Genomic DNA, 18625 nt, shown 5'->3' on the forward strand with positions numbered 1-18625 from the left:
CCCCCCGCCGCCCCCCCCCCCCCGCGTCCATTGGCCCACAAACCTGTGGTACCCGCTCATGGCCACACGAGGGCGCCAGTGCACCGCAGCTGTTGCCGCACAGCCCCGCAGGCTCACTCCCATTCACAGATTCACAGACTGGCAGGGCTCTGTTGGGCGGAGGGCTCCGGCCTGGAGCCTCAGCAGGGTCTCTGGAGGTCAGGGCTCCAGGCCCCATCTCACCGCCGGAGCCAGAGGGATGAGCAACCACGCTCCCGCTTGAGGGCCCACTGCGTGCTTTCCAATCCACACAGCCCTAGATGAGAAACTGAGGCTCAGTGACTTGCCCATTGTGCTCTGTCCACTGCCACCTGACCCCATATACCCTGGCCACTCTAGACTGACGGTGGTGCCCTGCGGGGGCCTGTGGGCACAGGTGCCCTCTCTTTCGAGGTGAATAAATGCTGTCTGGCTTTCCCAGCTGCGTGGTGCCTGTGCTGATTTCAGAAGAGGAGCATGTACGCCTGGGGTCCAGCCTGGCCGAGCTCTGTCCAGCCCCACCGCCACCAGCCCAGGGCTGCCCTGAGCCTGTCCCCTTGATTGCTAGACCTAACTGTGCTTTGGGGTGCCCCCATCTCCTGGCAGGCCCAGGAAAACCCACCCATGTGTTGCAGGGCCAGGAACCAGCTGCTAAGCCATTTCTGTGGCAGACACTTCAGGGGAGGCTTTGCTTTCAAAACCCATGCACTCCTGGCTCCAAGGTGGTCTTTCCCCTCTCCTGCCTGCACCCCTATCCTGTCTGCACCCCACCAGCCACACTACCCGCTCCAGGCGCAGACAGAGCAGTCAGATGCAGCCAGGAGCTCAGTGTCCTGTGTAGCATCTGCTCCTGGGAGCCAGCCCCTTTGGGCAGCCTCCTTTGAAATTCTACTACTTTGAAGCCCAGGTCCCTCCTGACCTGGAATTGGAGGAGGGTTCAAAATGCCCCCATATCCCCCTCACCAGCTGCCCCTGGCAGAGTCTGTCTCACACTGTCCTGTCCAGCCCTGGTTCCAACTCCAGATGAGGAGGCGCCGAGGCCCCGGATGCCCAGCTTGGGGCCTGCCAGGAGGGCGCGGTGGGGAGGGAGAGGGTCTGCTGGTGTTTGCTGAGTGAAACCATGAGCAAACCCTCCGGGCAGGGGGATTGGCCAGGGGACGTGCTCCGGGCTCTTCCAAGTCACGGGGTCTCTTGCGGCTTGTTCCCAGTGCCAGCGTCTGCGCTGGTCCCAGGCACAGCCCGTGACAGGCTGAGCACGCCTAGGGCGCCCCTCCTTCCTGAACAGCCCCCACCCCGCCCTCTGAGGAGCCGCTCTCACCCCATCTGGCTGCCGGGGGCTTGAGCAGAGAGACAGGCTCCAAACAGACATTGCAACACACGGGAGAAGACTGTGACGAGGCTGGACAGCCCAGGGGAGGCAGCTGGCCCCACCCAAGGGTCACGGGGCTCCTAGTGGTGATTTCTGAGCTGAGTCTTTCTTTTTTTATTTTATTTTTTATTGGTTTCAGAGAGGAAGGGAGAGGGAGAGAGAGATAGAAACATCAATGATGAAAGAGAATCACTGATTGGCTGCCTCCTGCACGCTCCCCACTGGGGATCGAGCCCACAACCTGCGCATGTGCCCTTGAGTTGAGTCTTGAGAGGTAAGTGGAAGTTAGTCAAGTAGACAGGAAAGGAGAAAGGAGACCATGTTGCCCTTCGGTGGTATAGATAGTGCTGGGGCGGGGGGGGGGGTGCGGGGACAGCAGGTCCTGGGGCCCTGAACCAGGGCAGACAAAGGGGGTTGGAGAGGAAGAGGTGAGTTCAGAAATATTCAGGAGGTGGTGGAGGAACTGGGGACTTACTAGTAGGTGTGGGAGATGAGGCAGAAGGAGAAGGCTATGCCTGGGTTTCTGACATGGGGATGGGTGTGAATACAAAATGGAAGCCTGTATGTGGTGGTATCACCCTAACTTGCCTCAGCAGATCCCCAGCAAAGGGAGTCCTGGGACCTCGTCTTAGCAGGTGGGTGAGTCCACAGCACGTCAACAAATTGTTAATATTTTACCAAGATGGAAGCCTACCCTGGTCAGCAGGAGGCCACCCTGAGAGCCCGCATAACTGTGGGGGTTCTGCCCCAGGGTTGTGCTGGCAAGCATGCCAGGGTGTCACAGAATCCACACAGCGAGGGGCGGCGGGCTGCACATGGCCACACTGTCACCGTCACGCTGAGCCCTGGGCAGCTGCGCCTTGGCCCTCTGCCCAGAGTCACGCTCGAGAGGGTCATCAGCCGAACCCAGCCCTTCCTGGGCCAGCTCATGACGGCCCCAAACAGCGTGCACCACAACAGCCGTGTTGTGCAGAATAGTTTATTAAATGGAGTTTTGGAGACTCTTTTGTTAAATGGCATTTAAAATTCTCCCCAGGGCTGTATCTGGGGACTCCATTGGCCCGTAACATAATGGCTCAGTGGTTAAAAACAAGTTCATTGTTAAAAAGGAAAACACAGCAATCATTGTGGGTGTGATGACTCACAGGTGACTCATCAGACCTGAAATCAAAGGAATCAGAATGACAGCAGGTGGAGACGCGGCAGCTTGTCTCTCGCTGGGATGTCAGTAGCTGCCCTTTGCTGGTCTCCCCACACCAGTGTTGCTGCTCCCCACCCCCATCCTCCTCCCAGCATCCTGAGGGACCAGATTATAAACCTGAAGGTGTCACACCATTGCTCACAGCTCTCAGAGACTTCCTACTGTAAGCATAGAATCTGGATTCAACAGTTCAGTCGTGGGGTCCCATGATCCATCCCTTATCCCCTACATTCCAGCCACACAGGCCACAGGGCCTTTGCACGTGCTTTTCTCTTGATGTCGAACACTCCTCCACTTCACTCCCTTCCCTCTGGCCCATTCCCTTCCTCAGGGAAGCCCTTCCTGATCCCTCAGCTCTCCTACACTGTGTTCCTTTTCTTCGCAGCACATTTTCCATTTGCAATCAGACATGCAAAACGGTGCGCTTTTCCATCTTCCCAGTAAACTGTGAACTTCAGGAGGGAAGGGACTGACCAGATCTGGTTTGCTCACCAGGGTGCTCCCAGAGCCAGCACAGTGCCCTGCAGGTGCTTAATAAATAACTGTTGACTGAATGTTTTATCAAAGGCCCTTTACACTCTTTTTAAAATGTCAGCTTCATCGAGATATCATTCAAATACTATACAATATGCCTACTTCAAGTGTACAATTCGATGATTTTTAGTATTCACAGAGTTGTTCCACTATCAACTTTAGAACATTTTAATCACCCCAAAAGGAACCCTGTACCCATTAAACAGTCACTCCTCATTCCTCTCCAACCTCCCTTAGTCCCGTCCCTGATAACTCCTCACCTGCTTTCTGGGCATTTCATAGAAATAGAATCACATAATATGTGATCCTTTGTGACTGGCTCGTGTCATTGAGCACAATTTGGGGGGAGGAACAGGAGCCCTGGCGTTGCTGTCGTGGGCTCTGTCACTCTGTTCCTCTCACTTGGCTGGATTGTTTCTTAATCCTTTATTACTGGGTAGAACTGCAACCTAGTGTCCGGCCTCTGGGAAAGTAGGGTCTCTTTCACCCAGGACACAGGACAACTATCACAGGGGCTCAGTCTCCTCAGGGGACCAAACCCCTCCTCCACCCCCACCCCTTGTATTCTCAGCTGCAAATTGGAGAGTTGGGTGGGAAAGGAACTTTCGGGATGAGATCAGGGAGCTCCTGAAGGCTCCAAGAGCAGGGCCTGGAGACCACACGAAGCTGCGTTTCCGGGTCCCACCCTGGGGGTGTTTAGCTCTGTCACCCCTGGGAGCTTGGCACCCACTTCCTTGTCTGGTGTGGGTGCGTGATTGGTGGGCACCCTGGCTGCATCGGAGGCTGGAAAGTCACCCACCCTGACTGCTGCAGTGAGAGATGGGCCGTGCACGAGGGTGCCCCGGTGTGGCTGAGGGGCCGAGTCTGCTCTGAGAAGGGGCTGTGGTGGAGGGCGGGCTCCACCTTCTCAGGAGGGACCTGCATGAAACAGGAGCCAAGGGACACAGCTACACCTCACTGTGCACTCTTCAGCCTGCCCACCCCACCCCTGCCCAGAGGTGGGGGAGGGAGAGGAATGGGGTGGAGTCAGGGGGAGGAGGCAGTTGCTGGACACCCACTATGGGCAGGACAACAGGCCTGGAGACCTGGCCCAGAGACCCACAGGCCATGCAGAGGCTCAGGTCCAGCCCCTGTTCTCAGAAAGTGCCCCACTCACTAGGAAGGTACACCCACTGTTGTAGACCAAATCGTGTTCTTCAAAATTCCTACGTTGAAGCCGTCATTCCCTCTCAGAATGTGAGTCTATTTGAGACGGGGCCTTTAGAGAGGTGACTAAGTAAATTTAGACCTTTGGGCTGGGCCCTAAGACAACAACCCAATCTCTTACAAGAAGGGATTAGGACACAGAGACACCAGGGGCCAAGCACAGAGGCCACGCGAAGAGCGGGCAAGAAGATAGCTGTCTGCAAGCCAAAGAGAGAGGCCTCAGGAGAAGCCAATCCTGTCGACCCCTTGAACGTGGACTTCCAGCCTCCAGAACTATGAGCAATAAATTTCTGTAGTATAAGCCGCCCGGTCGGTGGCATTTTGCTATGGCAGCCCAATCAGAGCCATCCTCCCACCACTGTGGTGTCATGGGCATGAGTGGTAATGGGGGCGGCAGGCACAGAGCAGGTGGTCAGCGGTGAGATGTTTGACTGAGAACCCACAGGCAGGCAGAGGGCCGGGGCTTTGCAGGCAGCAGGAACAGCTTGTACAGAGGCTCGGGGGTAAGAAAGGGCCTGGGCAGGTTAAGGCCTTCAGAATGGACTTGGACGAGTGTAGGCTGGAGCCTGCCTGCTCTCTGGCCCTGGCCCTGGCCCTGCTCACACTGGAACCTTGGCCCAGCTTTTTGGGCTGCTCTCTCTCTCTCTTCCCTGCAGCTAGAGATGCCAGAAGCCACTGCAGCCATCCTGGCCCACCTCTGCTGTCTCACACACAGGCCTCCGCCTGGATGTTCCTGAACGCTGGAGACGGCCCCAGGACTGAGACAGGAGCCCAGGGTTCCCCCTTTATGCCTCATTTGCTGTGAGCCCTGCTCATCTCCCAGCCTCAGCTTTCCCTCTGTAAAGTGAGGGAAGATCTCAAGGCTCCTTCGGCCCAGACACTCCAGCCCCAGCTCCCCGAAACCCCACTCGCTGTGGGTGGCGCAGGCCAGAGTCACCCACAGCCACAGGAAAGAATGTGTTGCCCTTGACAACCATTCTTCTCCTTGACTTCTCCCTCTAAGGGACCGAGAAGAATGTCCCATTAGTCATCCTGGCCTCTCCCTCCCCACCTCCACCCCTCCCTGCTCCTCGTGGAGGAGGCCCAAAGCCCCCAGGAGTAACTCATGAAAACTCCAGGCTCAGCTCTGCTTTCTCAGCCCTGTGCATGGAGCCCTGTCCCTGTCTGAGCTCTAACTCCAAGGGACCAGGGCAGTGGGAGTTCCCAGGGCAGGTGGGATGGACATGGGGGCTAAGGGTGGGGGGATGGGCAGGAAGGGTGGGAAGCTGAGAGTGGGCTCAGGTCATCAGACATCTATGGGCGCCTCTTCCATGTGGGGTCCTCTGCTGGACACAGCTGGGGTGCAGATAAAACTGGGCACAGAAAGTACAGTTCGGGGGGAGGGGACCTGTGATGGGGGCAACAAGACAGGTTTAGGGTTAGGGTTAAGATTAGGATTAGGGTTAGGGTTGGGGGAGGCATCAAATATGGGGTGGGGGCACACGAGGGACTGCCTGAAGGAGGTGGTGTCTGAGCACAACAGGTGTGTCGAGGGGCTCAGGTGGCCGGGAAGAGGGGGGTGTGGAGCTGGGGACGTCAGAAGAGGGGAGACATGGCCCGGGGCAAGGCGTGGAAGGCCCTGCATGCCAGCGGAGGAGTTGAGCAATGCAGAGATGTCCCAGTGAGGTGGGGCAGACGGGTTTTAGGAAGGCCTTTGGTGGAGTGAGCGGCAGGGAGAGATGAGCAGAGTAGGGAGGTGGCCTGAGTTGGATCTTGGGGGACAGGGTCTCCCATGAACACCCCCCAGCTTCTTGCAGGGTGACCGCTCGGGCCCATGATGGATTGTTCCATCACGGCACTGGCATTTCCGCCATCCCTGTGTGGATGTTGCACTTCCCTCCAAGTGACATCCCCTCCCCTCCCTTTGACCCTGGGCTGGCCTCTCGCTTGCTCTGGTCCTAGAATGGGGCTGCACTGACGCTGTACAGTGTTCAGGCCTAGCCCTTGAGAGGCCTGCCAGTTTCCATTTTTGCCCTCTTGAGGTTCTTGCTACCATGTAAAGAAGGTTAGACTGGATCACCAAATAATGAGCAACTTCATGGAGAGAAAGAGGAAAGGAGAGAGAGGTGAGGGAGAGGGAAGATAAAGGGGAGGGAGAGGACAGAGGAGAGGCCCAGCCAGTGGTCAGTTGTTCCAGTCCCTCAAGACATGTGAGTGAAGCTGAGCTCCCAGCTGGCCATAGCCACATGAGTGACTCCAGCTGACGCCACACAGAGCAGAAGAACCTCCCAGCTGAGCCCAGCCCTCCTACAGAATTGTTATATGATTATATGGCTGCTGTTTAAATCCTCCGAGCTTTGGAGGCATCTGTTACACAGCAATAGACAACTGACCCCCAGGCCTTTGCACCAGATGACCCCTCTGCCCGTAGAGTACTCTCTCAAGGGGTCTCATGATTCGCCCTCTTCTGGTTCATCCAGGTTATGTTTATATGTCACCTTGTGAGGGTTCCTTCCACGACCTCCCTGCCTAAAACAGCCCCTCTTCTATAACTCTAACCTCCAACTTTTGTTTCCTTGCAGCCGTATCTGTCATATCTGTATTTGTTTATTTACTGCCTGTCCCTCCCCACCAGGATGTCAGACTTGGTTTATTTTCCCGGAGGTACCCCAGAGCCTGGCACAGAACAGGGGCTCTATGATGACCTGCTAGAGCAGTGGTTCTCAACCTTCCTCATGCCGCGACCCTTTAATACAGTTCCTCATGTTGTGGTGACCCCCAACCATAAAATTATGTTCGTTGCTACCTCATAACTGTAATGTTGCTACTGTTATGAATCGTAATGTAAATATCTGATATGCAGGATGTATTTTCATTGTTACAAATTGAACATAATTAAAGCATAGTGATTAATCACAAAAACAATATGTCATTATATATGTGTTTTCCAATGGTCTTAGGCAACCCCTGTGAAAGGGTCGTTCGACCCCCAAAGAGGTCGCGACCCACAGGTTGAGAACCGCTGTGCTAGAGGAATAAATGGATAAAGTGCCTGCCCTTTTCCCAACCCCCACTTCTCCTCTAGAGCTTCTGTCCTGCCGAAGCTCATGCCCACTGTGTACAGCGGTCCTGGGACATAGCAGACCCTCACTGAACAGCTGAACTAAATGGAACAGCTGAAAAGGTCTCAGTGTTCTGACCTCCAGCTGCCCAGTATGCAGAGGGGGAGATGCAGGCTCAGAACAGGAAGGATCCAGGCTCGGTGGATCAGGAACCAGCCAGGGTTGCCTGTTTCATGGCCTGACGTTGTGAGATTTCACCTATTAAGAGATTTTCTGGTTTATGATTCCATGTGTATGAGGCCTTAACTAGACTGGGGAGGTGGTGAGCTGCCTGCCGAGAGCAGTGTACAAACACACTGGGAAGGGGCCAGACCACCAGGCAGGAGAAAGAGTCAGGCCCAGGGCAGGGTGGATGAACTGTGAGGTCTTTCCCCCTTGATATTAGCACAAATGGGTGTCTGTCAGGGTCTGGTGAGGGGCCCCAAGGCCAGGCTAGTGGAGGAGGAAGGGACTGGGTCACCTGCAGTTCCCCTCTCTACCCAGACAAAGTCCGAGGCCACAGATCTGGGGCTTCTCTGTGCTGGGGAAGGGTGAGGAAGAGCCCTGCTCCGCCTCCCTGTGCACCTCTTGAGGACAGGGTGTGACGGCTGTCAGGAGTCTGGGCCTTGTTTGGTGACACAGGGCTGGGTGGGCCTTGGGAGCCTTTTGCTGGCTGCTCTATGTGAGGGGGTGAGTGGGAGCCCCACCCTGTCCCATGAGTCACCCTAAGTTACACAGCAAGGAAGGTCCTTAGAAATAGACTATATTCCCAGGGCTTGGCATGCTCCCCACCACCTTGGCCTCTCTGGGCATCTGGGACCCACCCCCGGCACACTGGGACCCACTGGGCTGGGGACATCAGGAGCAGGAAGAGGGGACACAGCAGGGAATATGTATTAATATTATTATATACAAATATGTACTATAGCTCTGGCTGGTTTTCTCAGCGGTTAAGCAGCGGTTCTCAACCTGTGGGTCACGAACCCTTTGGTGGTTGAATGACCCTTTCACAGGGGTCACCTAAGACCATCCTGCATATCAGATATTTACATTACGATTCATAACAGTAGCAACATTACAGTTATGAAGTAGCAACAAAAATAATTTTATGGTTGGGTCACAACATGAGGAAGTGTATTTAAAGGGCCAGAAGGTTGAGAACCACTGGGTTAGAGCATCAGCCCTCGGACCAAAGGATCACGGGTTCAATTTCTGGTCAAGGGCACATATCTCGGTTGCAGGTTCAATCCTTGGCAACCAATTGATGTGTCTCTATCACGTCACATCGATGTTCCTCTCTCTCCTCTCTCTCTTTCCCGCTCCCCCATCCCTTCCACTCTCTAAAAATCAACGGAAAAAAATATCCTCACTCCGAGGTTGAGAATTTTTTTTAAAAAGTAATATATAAAAACCTATTATAGCTCTTCAGAGGCCGATGCAATGCGGAGGACAAGCCCAGGAGTGAGGTGACCCCGGAGGAGCAGCAGAGCAGGAGGAGGAAGAGTTTACGACGGGCCCACTCTCCGTGCTCACGCAGTCGGTCAAGAACAGCACCAGGTGCTCATCAGCTGTCGCAACAAGAAGCTCCCGGCCAGGTGAAGGCTTCGACAGGCACTGCAACATGGCGCTGGGGAATGTGACGGATGTGGGCCGAGGTCCCCAAGCGTGGCAAGGGCAAGAAGAAGTCCCAGCCAGTCAGCAAGGGCCGCTACATCTCAAGATGTTCCTGTGGGGGACTCGGTCACTGGTCCTGCGGAACCCACTCATCGCTGGCAAGTAGGCGCTTGCTCCCTGCTGTCAAAACTCACTCCCCCGCCTGCAAAGACCTGCCTTTGACATGAGAACAATAAAAGCCTGTGTTTTTTCTAAAATAAAACAACAAAAAACTATTATATAAGCATACATACTACATGTAATGTTAACGTAAGAAACATTCAACCCTGTAAAGAATTTTTGTGAGTTTATTTGAGCCAAACTGTCGACAATGTCCGGGAAGCAGAATCTCAACAAATTAAGATAATGCTCCAGAGAATGGTGGTTTTTTTCACCTTGTTTTATACATTACAATCAAAAGAGGAGACGCTAGTGCAGTGGTTCTCAACCTTGGCTGCACATTAGAATCACCTGGGAATCTTTTTAAAATCCTGATTTCTGGGCCTCATCCTCCGGAAATTCTTTCTTTGTTACAGTGGGGCCTTAACTTACGAGTGTCCCGACTAACGAGTTTTTTGAGATACCAGCTGTCTCTCGGCTGGTTTTTTGCATTGAGTTGACAGAGTAATTTGAGTTAACGGGCTCCGGTCTCAGAATGAATTAAACTCGTAAGTCAAGGCCCCTCTGTACTAATGTTGTGGCCTCACCCCATAACAAAGAAACAGACTTTCTGGAGGATGAGGCCCAGAAATCAGGATTTTAAAAAGATTCCCAGGTGATTCTAATGTGCAGCCAAGGTTGAGAACCACTGCGCTAGTGGGTTGCATGAACTCCATTGGTGATAGATTAGGGAGGCGGGAGAAAGCAAAGTGGAGAAACCTCTGGGATTGGATAAAAGTAAAATGATAGACACGTACTTCTTTTACTCAGGTGGGTGCGGGATAGTTAACAGTCAACAATTAACTCGATAACAATGAGAGGATTTGTGGTCTCTGAAGAGCGGTGCCTGTGCTTTGAGGGGTCTGGAAAAAGGAAAATTACTTTGAAATTCCACCTGAAAGGTTCGGGGTTGGGCCGGGGTCACACAGAACAGACTCAAGGCTCAGTGTAATCAAAATGATAATTATTCCTGTCACCTGGGCGCAGGTGGCCTGAGAGAAAGAGTCAGCGGCGAACTGGGGAGGGAGCAGGCTTTTTATGCTCAGGGAGAGCTGCAGACGGGGCTTCGGCTGGACACACGTATCGGGACCTTAGTCGCCCTTTGTCCTTCTGCTGGCGCCAGACGTCCTTTCTCAGGGGGCTGTGCAGGGGTTATGGTCTTCAGGAATTTCTGTAAAATAACCACCTAAGGGGAGCATGTTGTGCAAGGCTTAGGCCAGCAGAGCGAGCTTTCTCTTATTAGCCCCTACTAAAGTAGAGCCCTGTATCTTGATTCACCCTTTCACCAACAATATTGATATTGTAGATGCAAAAAGACAATAGGCTCAGTTAAGGTAAAGATTGACCTTTGCCCTAGCCAGTTTTGCTCAGTGGATAGAGCGTCGGCCTGCGGACTGAAAGGTCCTGGGTTTGATTCCAGTCAAGGGCACATGCTCAGGTTACCAGCTCAGTTCCCAGTTGGGGGCGTGCAGGAGGCAGCCGATCAATAATTTTCTTTCATCATTGATGTTTCTATCTTTTTCTCCCTCTCCTTTCCTCTCTGAAATATATATATATACCAAAACAAAACAAAAACTAAAAAAAAAAGAAAAAAAAAGTTTAACCTTTGTCAGGGAAGATACTGGCCTAGGACATGACTACCCACCATAACTGCTTTTAGATAAAGTTTAATTTCAGAACATCCTTTGTGGTTACTTTAGATCTCTGAGTTTGCAAGACCATCATGCAGGCCTTCCCTGAGTTAGGTTAGCATGTGGCCTCTTTACATCCACAATACATACACGTGTGTATATACCAGTAGATGTTAGCAGTGAAACACAGGTGTTGCCTGTGTCCTTGAGAATTCAGAGCCAAGTCTCAAGTACAAGTGAAAGTTGATTTAGAAAGTCACAGAGGTATGCCCAGCTGGTGTGGCTCAGTGGTTGAGCATCAACCATGAACCAGGAGCTCCCGGTTTGATTCCCGGTCAGGGCACGTGCCCAGGTTTCGTGCTCCATCCCCAGTAGAGGGCATGCAGGGGGCAGCTGATCAATGATTCTCTCTCATCATTGATGTTTCTATCGATCTCTCCCTCTGCCTTCCTGAAATCAATAAAAACATATTTAAAAAAAGAAAAGAAAGGCAGAAGGAGTGAGCCATGAAAGAAGTGAGAGCTAGGCTGTGTGAGCTCCAGATGCAAGTTACAGCGGCAAAAGAAGGGCTCTTGGAACTTAGGAGAAAGAAAAGCAAAGAAAACACACCTGGGGAGAGGAGAAGGTGTGTGTGTGGGGGGGGGGGGGGAGGCAGCTGAGTCCTTCATCTTGAGGGTTCTTATCTGGAGGTCTCAGGGAGGATCTCGATAGAATAGGATCATCTCTCCAGGTGTCTCCTCAGGGTCGTGGTCTCCACTGATTGGCCGGCACCAGTGCACGGGGTCATTAGTCGTTGCAGCTGGTCCTGATGTCAGCCCAGGTTCTGCTGCTTTTCTGGGCCTGGAGCTGAAACACAACTGAGGCCTAGATGTTATCTCTAGTTTGACCAAAACTCTGTCTCTGTGGTCAACAGACCCCAGGCTCTGCTTCCAAAACCTTTAGATGGGGGTCAGACCCTCATTGTCCTGAGGGCTTAATGCTCACGGGCCTGGCTGCTCGAGGGACCATGGAGGCCGTTCCTACCCCATGACTAGGACATGCCAAGGGAGGAAAGGCCGGGGAAGGTCCCAACCTCAGGACCAGCAAAATGCCGGGGAGGAAAGGTCCCCTGGGGCTTTCTCCCTGGTGACCTTCCGAACCCGGCTTATGGTTCCGACTCTGCTCACGCCTGTCTAACTGCCTCCTACACATGTACAGAGAGTAACACAGCATATATATAGTAAATCTGTCTGTCTGGGAGGGAGGGATCCAGAGCAAAGATAGCAAAATGTTAACACCTGTTGGATCTGGGTAGCGGTTATCTATTCAGGCACTCATTGTACGATGTACTTCTATACGACAGACATGTGGCCATTTCTACAGTGAAAAGCTGGGAGGTAAAGAAAGCCTTTGCAGGGCTGGGTCTGACTGGGACTTGCTGGCTGGGCCCCAGTCAGACCCACTCATGTCCCCCTCTCTTCTGCGTCTGGGCAGAACAGCTCTGGTCATGCTCTCTCTCCAAGGCCAACATGTTTGCTTGCAATTCTGCCTGTGCCACCTCCGTGCCCTCTAAGTGCTGATTGCAGGACGACCTGCATCTGAAACCCAGCAGTGTCACCGCCATTGTGCTGAGACGGCTGCTCTCTGGGGGGTTCCGTGTAAGACGCTGGGAGCCCACCCCACTCTGCCACCCTCCACCCTCCCGAGTGAGGGCCAGGTTCCGCCTTCAGGGAGCTTTCAGCAGGAGGAGGCACAGGCGTGCAAAGGGGTGCGCTTGATGTAACAATGCAGTTACGATGAGTAGACAGTGGAGCCCAGCCCGCCTGGTTCAGAGGTTGAGCATCAACCTAATGAACCAGGGGGTCACGGTTCAAATCCCAGTCAGGGCACATGCCTGGGTTGTGGGGGACATGCAGGAGGCAGCTGATCAATGATTCTCATCATTGATGTTTTTATCTCTCTTCCCCTCTCCCTTTCTCTCTGAAAACAATAAAAATAGAGTTAAAGAGAGTGTAAATGCATTATAATAGCTGGAAAATATTTATAATGATTTTTTTATTTATTTATTTATTTTACTATTCCTAAAAGGAGATTGCGTTTGGGGAGGGTATCTCTGGCCAGGGGCAGACACCCGGCTGAGAGGGGCTGGTGCCCGAGGCAGGAAACCCACGTGGGGCGGCCGCTCCTGTCCAGGTGAGATGGGGTCAGTCCGTGCCCTTCCCACCCGCCCTGGGCCCTATTCAGTAATCTGTGTTGTCCGGCCTGGGCAGTGGCCACAGCTGGAGAGAGGGCAGGTCATCGGGATGAGGAGAGGAGGGAGGGTGATGTCAGGGAGCCCCCTGTGAGCTTGCCTCTGGGTGTGATCCTCCAGTTCGGGCTCTGCCTGGCTGGCTGGGTGATCTTGGACACACCTCCTTCCCCTCTCTATGCTTCATGTAGAAAATGAGGGGACCCCTTTCTGCACAGGAGGCTGTGAGAGCTCCTGCTGCCGGTTGGGGGCTGTTAGGATGAGAAGATTTCACAGGGCATGGCAGGACTGTCACGGCCGATGGACCGGGCTGCTCCTCACTCCACGGCCCCTCCCGGGCCCTCCTGGATTTGGGGTGAGGGTGTCCAGGCTTGTCTTGGCAGCAGCAGCTGATTGTTCTCTTCAGACCCCTCCCTGGCAATGCCAGATCCATGGGGCCAGCAGATTCTGCCCCAGACCTGTCCAACCAGTTGTTTGGGAGGAGGGGGCACCTGGGAGGGGCAGCAGGAGGTGCCAGAAGCAGCCTCCCCCAGCCCAGCCCAGCCCAGCCCAGGAGCTCGGAGCTCTGGACGCGGCAGACAGACCCTCTGACAAACAGTTGGACTTGGCCGGCCATGGGGCTCAGTGGGGGACAGCCTGGGCCGCTGATGCCACCGTTGCTGCTGCTGATCTGCCTGCCGCTGGGGACAGGCCTGGGTGAGTGAGAGGGGAGGTGGGGCAGGGGTGCCCGCTGTGCCTCGGGCTTCAGCACAGACCTCAGCTCCCATGCCTCACAGCTGGGGACTGGGTCTTGGGTGGGTCAGGAGAGACAACCCACCAAAGAGGTCACAAGGCAGACCCTGTCCCCCACGCCAGCCTAGGGGAGTGCGCATGCTTCCTCTCTCTCTGGGTTTCACCTCTGTGCACCCTGAGCCTGCACCCCATTTCTCACCAAATGGTCCCCCTTCTCCCCTCCTCGCCCCCCTTCCTGTCCTGACCAAAGTTAAAAGAAGCCTCCAAGGAAGCTCGCGGAGGGGGGCTGCAGGCATTGGTCACTGTGAGCTCTTAAGCCAGAGGAACCGCCGCTGTCCCCGGTTCCCTCATTAAGCGAGCGTGAGGTCCTTGCTGTGTGCACTGCGCACTGGGCCTGAGACAGAGCTGGGAGCTCAGAGAAAGGAGGGTGCTAGCTCTGAACCCTGGGAGTGAACTGGAATGAAATGGAAATGAATTTAACTGACCTGAATTGAACCCAAAGCGGGCGAGAGGGTCCTGGAGACGTGCACAGAAGCTCACTCATTTCTCTGCGGCTCTCCGGGATTTGGGGCTGAAGAGGAGGAGCACTGCTCTCAGGGGGCCCGGGGAGAAGTTAGGGGCTCTGAGCTCCCCCAGCAGCAGGGCCGGGCATGGGCATGGAGCCCAGGCTTCTCGTCCTTCTCAGCCATCCTGCTTTTCCCGGATGAGGCTGTGAGGGGCCGAGAGGGGTCCAGTTCCAGAGGGAAGTTGCCTGAGGGCGGGGTGGGCGGTGGCCGAGCACTGGGTGGGGAGGAGAGGGTGTGCTAGGCTCTGAGCCAGGACACAGCCCCCTTCTTGGTGGCCCACATCCAGGCCTGAGGTCTTGGTGTGGAATTTCCTCTGTCACTGTCTCCCCCCCCTCCCCCTGCACCCCAGCCATTCATTTCTCTCATCAAGCAAAGGAATCTGGACCATGCAGGTGGAGCTGGAGGGAACTTGAGGTCACTGGGCACCAGAGGGTTCAGGCTCCCTCCGATCTGAGTGTAACCCTAACAAAGCCTACGACCCCTTCCCCAAAAGAACTTCCTGCAGCTGGGAGGGGGGCCTCCTGTCCCGTTCCCTGGACTCTGTCCGTCACACAGGGACCCGAGGTAGGGCAGGGCCAGACGGGCCTCCCCTGGCCTCCCGGAGCCCGTCCCTCCTGGGCTCCCCAGGCAGGGCCAGGGCTGGACTTGTGAGCACAGATGAAAGCCTGAACAACGCTCCCAGGAAAAGCCCTCCGTCTCCCTCAGACCAGGACCCCCAGGGCGGGGCCGTGCCTCTCCCCTCAGATCGGGCTCCCTGGCTCCTGTCCTCCCCCTCAGTCTGGGCTTCCAGGCAGGGCTGTGCTCCCCCCCTCAGTCTGGACTGTGGGAGCCTGGTTTCCTGGCTGAGCCTCTTCTCTGACCCCACCGGCCCCAGAGCGCATCGACTATGTGCCCCAGCTCTCACCTGCCACTCTCGCGGGGACACGCACGCAGTCCACCTTCACGCTGGAGCAGCCGCGAGGCCAGTTCAGTCGCCTCAACATCTCTGACTCTGACCCCATCTGGCTGGTGGTGGCCCACAGCAATGGTGGGTGCCGCTGGGGCGGGCCTGGTTTTCCCTCTGAGAGACGGACAGGGGCGTTGGAGGAGCAGCAGGGGTGGAGGAGGTGCTGCCGGGGATGTGGCCAGGGGCTGTCTGGCCTGGTGGGATGTGCTGCAGCCCTGCCCACGTGGCCCCCATGCCATATGGAGCCAGATGAGCAGGTCAAGCATGAGGCCTGGGCACCCGCAGGCTCCTGAGGACTGGGGGTGGGCCAGCCCCGCCCGTCAGAGCCATCATGACCCACCGTCTGACCTGAATGCCATCCTCAGCCTCCCAGAACTTCATCGCCCCACAGAGGGTGGAGGACAGCCCAGTCCCTGCCGACTTCCCCCAGAAGGGCTACTACCTCACGCTGATGGCCAACCGGGCGCTCTATCCGGGTGGCCAGCCTGGCAACCAGCTCCGGGTCCTCCGTGTGGGCAATGACACTGGCTGCTCCCCAACCACAAGGGGCTGCAACCACCCCCTGCCAGGCCCCGGTCCCTACCGGTGAGCAGCTCTGCCTGCGCCCAAACCTGGGTTCCCTGCCCTAGTTCTGCAAATGGGAGGAGGCCTGGGTGAATTCTCCTGTCTTTCTTGAGCAGAGAGCCCCTGACTTGAGCCCCTGCCCCTATCGGCAATTTGGATCCCACAGGTGGAGTCTCCCCATCCAGGCAGGGGGTGCCCCCGGGAGGGACTGGTCCCTCAAGCCATCTCCCCTCACTCAGGGCTTGACTCACGGATGTTCAGTGCTGGGGGATCTAGTCCACTCCACACACATCTCCCAAGTGAGACACTGAGGCCCAGAGCGGGTGAGGGAGGCACACAAGGCCACACAGCTGGGAAATGTCACAGCTGCCACTGGAGTCCAAGGCTGTGTTTAAGCCTTAGTCCCCCTCCCCCACCCACCAGGCCCTGGGAGTCAAGGGGGCAGACTGAGAGGCACCAGGGCCCAAAAGCTCAGGACCCAGGGACCCTCACCCCCAATGCTGGGTCTTCCGTTCAGAGTGAAGTTCCTGGTGATGAGTGACAGAGGACCCGTGGCTGAGACAGAGTGGTCCAGCGACACCCGTCTGCAGCAAGGTATGGGGCCAGATGAGCAGCTCACACACTAGGGCGATCCTGTCCTGAGGACTGGGTGTGGGCCAGCCCCTGTCGGTCAGAGCCTACCTGTCGGCAGGTAGCCCTCCCCCAACCTGGGTGTGGGTGGTTGATCTGGAGGCTGTTCCAGGCCTCCCTTCTCAGGTCAGATCATATATCTTCCCTCCCTGCACGGCCTGCCCTGCCTGCCTGTGGGGTCCCCTCATGCCCCTCAGCCGAGGCACTCCAGACTGCCCCGGGGCTCCGGAGCGCGGGCACAGTGGTCATCATTGCCATCCTGTCAGTGCTGCTGGCTGTCCTCCTCACGGCCCTCCTTGGCCTGCTCATCTACACCTGGTAAGTGGGCAGGGCCCTGGGAGGGGTGAGGTCCCTGACCTGGACCACCCTTACCCCTTCGCCCTCCCTCGATTCTTCCATAGAAGCCCCGGCCCAGGCCCGCAGCCCAGCTCCCCCTCACTAGGCTTGCTGGAGTGGCTTTCCCTGAAGGCCAGACATGGGTAGCAATCATTGAGCAAGGAATCCCCAAGGTTCCAGGATCTCTGAACCTCTCCCTCCCTTGTCTCTCCCTGCTACCTGCCCAAGGGGTTCACAATGTCCAAGTGGGCACCACTGCCCCCTGGTGGCAATAACTGGAATTGTGAATGGGGGCAGGCAGCAGACTCCAGCTGGGAGTCGCCCAGGTGAAGTGCTTATAGGCCAAGTGCTAATCTTTGCCTCAAGCCTTTCATTCAGAGTTCAGATGGGGGCCTGGTGGAGAAGGGGTGTCCAAATGGCCCTAGAGCCGTGGTCGGCAAACTGCGGCTCACGAGCCACATGCAGCTCTTTGACCCCTTGAGTGTGGCTCTTCCTAAGCCTCAGGAGTACCCTAATTAAGTTAATAGCAATGTACCTACCTATATAGTTTAAGTTTAAAAAATTTGGCTCTCAAAAGAAATTTCAATCGTTGTACTGTTGATATTTGGCTCTGTTGACTAATGAGTTTGCCTACCACTGCCCTAGAGGAAAGGGGAAACCTATCCCTGAGTAGGATTTGGGGAGGATGGAGAGGGGGCAGTGCTGGGGCCCAAGAGTTGTGGGGGGGGCCAGGCAAGGGAATGGCTGTGTCCTGAAGGCCAGAGGAAGCCAGTGGTGGGTTTTTATTAGGGGAGACAGGCATCCTGGGGTGTGGGGAGGGGAAGAGGAGGGCATGGGGGCTGGGTGATGACAAGGCCAGGGAGGGAGAGCTGGCTTTGTGAAGTGTAGAGGAATAGTCTGCTTTCCTTTGGTTAATCCAGCCTGGCCGGTGGAGCCTCCGTTTCTCCAGGGCTCCTATGCCTAGGACTTCAAGCTCTGGTCCAGGCAATGGTCAGGGGACCTCAGGCCCTGTGTCCATCATTCTCTCTCCTTCTCTCCTCCCTGTCCCCACCCAAGCTATGACACCTGTGGGAGCACCCCCATTTCGGGACCAGGGGAGTTGGCGTTCATGAGAAGATATAACCCCCACCACATGTTCAGCCGTCCAGCTGTGGGGGGCTCCTGAGCGGCTCCAGGGGGTTCCCATCTATCCCTCAGCCTCCTCCCTGGTCCAGGCTGCAGAGCCCGGGCCGGGAGCATGCCCTGCAGCTTCTGGACCTCAGAAATAAATGTCCCTGGCAACCCCCTGTACAGCTGTGTCATTGTATACCTGGATGTTTCCCAACCCGCCGCCCCCAGATCCTCGGGGCTGGGGGTCTTAGGAGGATATAGTGCCAGGGCTGAGGCCCAGGGTCCTAGGCCAGCTAAGTCATCTAGGGCAGAGCAAGCCCTCTTCTGGCCTCAGTGTCCCGATAGGGATCTGTAAAATGGGGATGATCACACTGCCCACTGGGCCGAGGTGAGTCCAAACCAAGGAGGTGAATGGGCTGCCCCTGCTCTGTGTGTTTGACACTTGCTCCCCTCGCCCCCAGCATCCTCTTGTGGCCCCTCTCTCCTGCTGGCCTCGCCTCCTGGCTGGAGGACTGAGGGCCCTTCACCTCCCCTTTCTCCAATTCCTGTACAAGAGCTGCAGCGTCTAAGCGTCGCCCAGCCCTGTGCTTACTCTGGGCCTGGGGGCAGGAAGTACCTGTGAGACTCAGCTCCTAGAGAGGCCTGGGCTCAGCCCACAGCAGA

The 18625-nt window shown here is 55.8% G+C and overlaps 2 protein-coding genes, 1 long non-coding RNA gene and 1 pseudogene across 3 annotated transcripts in view; all 4 read left to right on the forward strand.

Annotated features, from left to right (window-relative positions):
- UPK3B (uroplakin 3B) overlaps positions 1 to 383 on the forward strand; it is a 5209-nt gene extending 4826 nt beyond the window's left edge. Inside the window, exon 7 of the mRNA XM_006088295.3 lies at positions 379 to 383. Coding sequence (XP_006088357.1) covers positions 379 to 383 — 5 coding nt within the window. The remainder of the gene's footprint in view (positions 1 to 378) is intronic.
- Positions 384 to 1792: 1409 nt separating this feature from the next.
- On the forward strand, positions 1793 to 5757 carry LOC111825884. The gene is made up of 3 exons (XR_002829110.1): positions 1793 to 2022; positions 2535 to 2751; positions 4950 to 5757. It is a non-coding gene; the product is annotated as an uncharacterized LOC111825884 (long non-coding RNA).
- A 162-nt stretch (positions 5758 to 5919) lies between these two features.
- LOC102427945 lies at positions 5920 to 9341 on the forward strand (annotated as a pseudogene).
- A 4200-nt stretch (positions 9342 to 13541) lies between these two features.
- UPK3BL2 (uroplakin 3B like 2) lies at positions 13542 to 18121 on the forward strand. Its single transcript, XM_014455425.2, has 6 exons — positions 13542 to 13774; positions 15251 to 15403; positions 15688 to 15907; positions 16404 to 16480; positions 16714 to 16834; positions 17909 to 18121. The coding sequence occupies exons 1-6, from the start codon at positions 13693 to 13695 to the stop codon at positions 18015 to 18017; spliced, it is 762 nt and encodes a 253-aa protein (XP_014310911.1). The 5' UTR covers positions 13542 to 13692; the 3' UTR covers positions 18018 to 18121.
- Positions 18122 to 18625: the final 504 nt, after the last annotated feature.

The sequence above is a fragment of the Myotis lucifugus genome, unplaced genomic scaffold, assembly GCF_000147115.1.
Source record: "Myotis lucifugus unplaced genomic scaffold, Myoluc2.0 scaffold_45, whole genome shotgun sequence".
NCBI classification, from domain to species: Eukaryota; Metazoa; Chordata; class Mammalia; order Chiroptera; family Vespertilionidae; genus Myotis; species Myotis lucifugus.

Coding starts and splice junctions, on each gene's coding strand:
- UPK3BL2 (XM_014455425.2), top strand. CDS start 13,693: ATGGGGCTCAGTGGGGGACAGCCTGGGCCGCTGATGCCACCGTTGCTG. Junction 13,775..15,250: donor GCCGCTGGGGACAGGCCTGG/GTGAGTGAGAGG, acceptor CACCGGCCCCAG/AGCGCATCGACTATGTGCCC. Junction 16,481..16,713: donor CGACACCCGTCTGCAGCAAG/GTATGGGGCCAG, acceptor CATGCCCCTCAG/CCGAGGCACTCCAGACTGCC.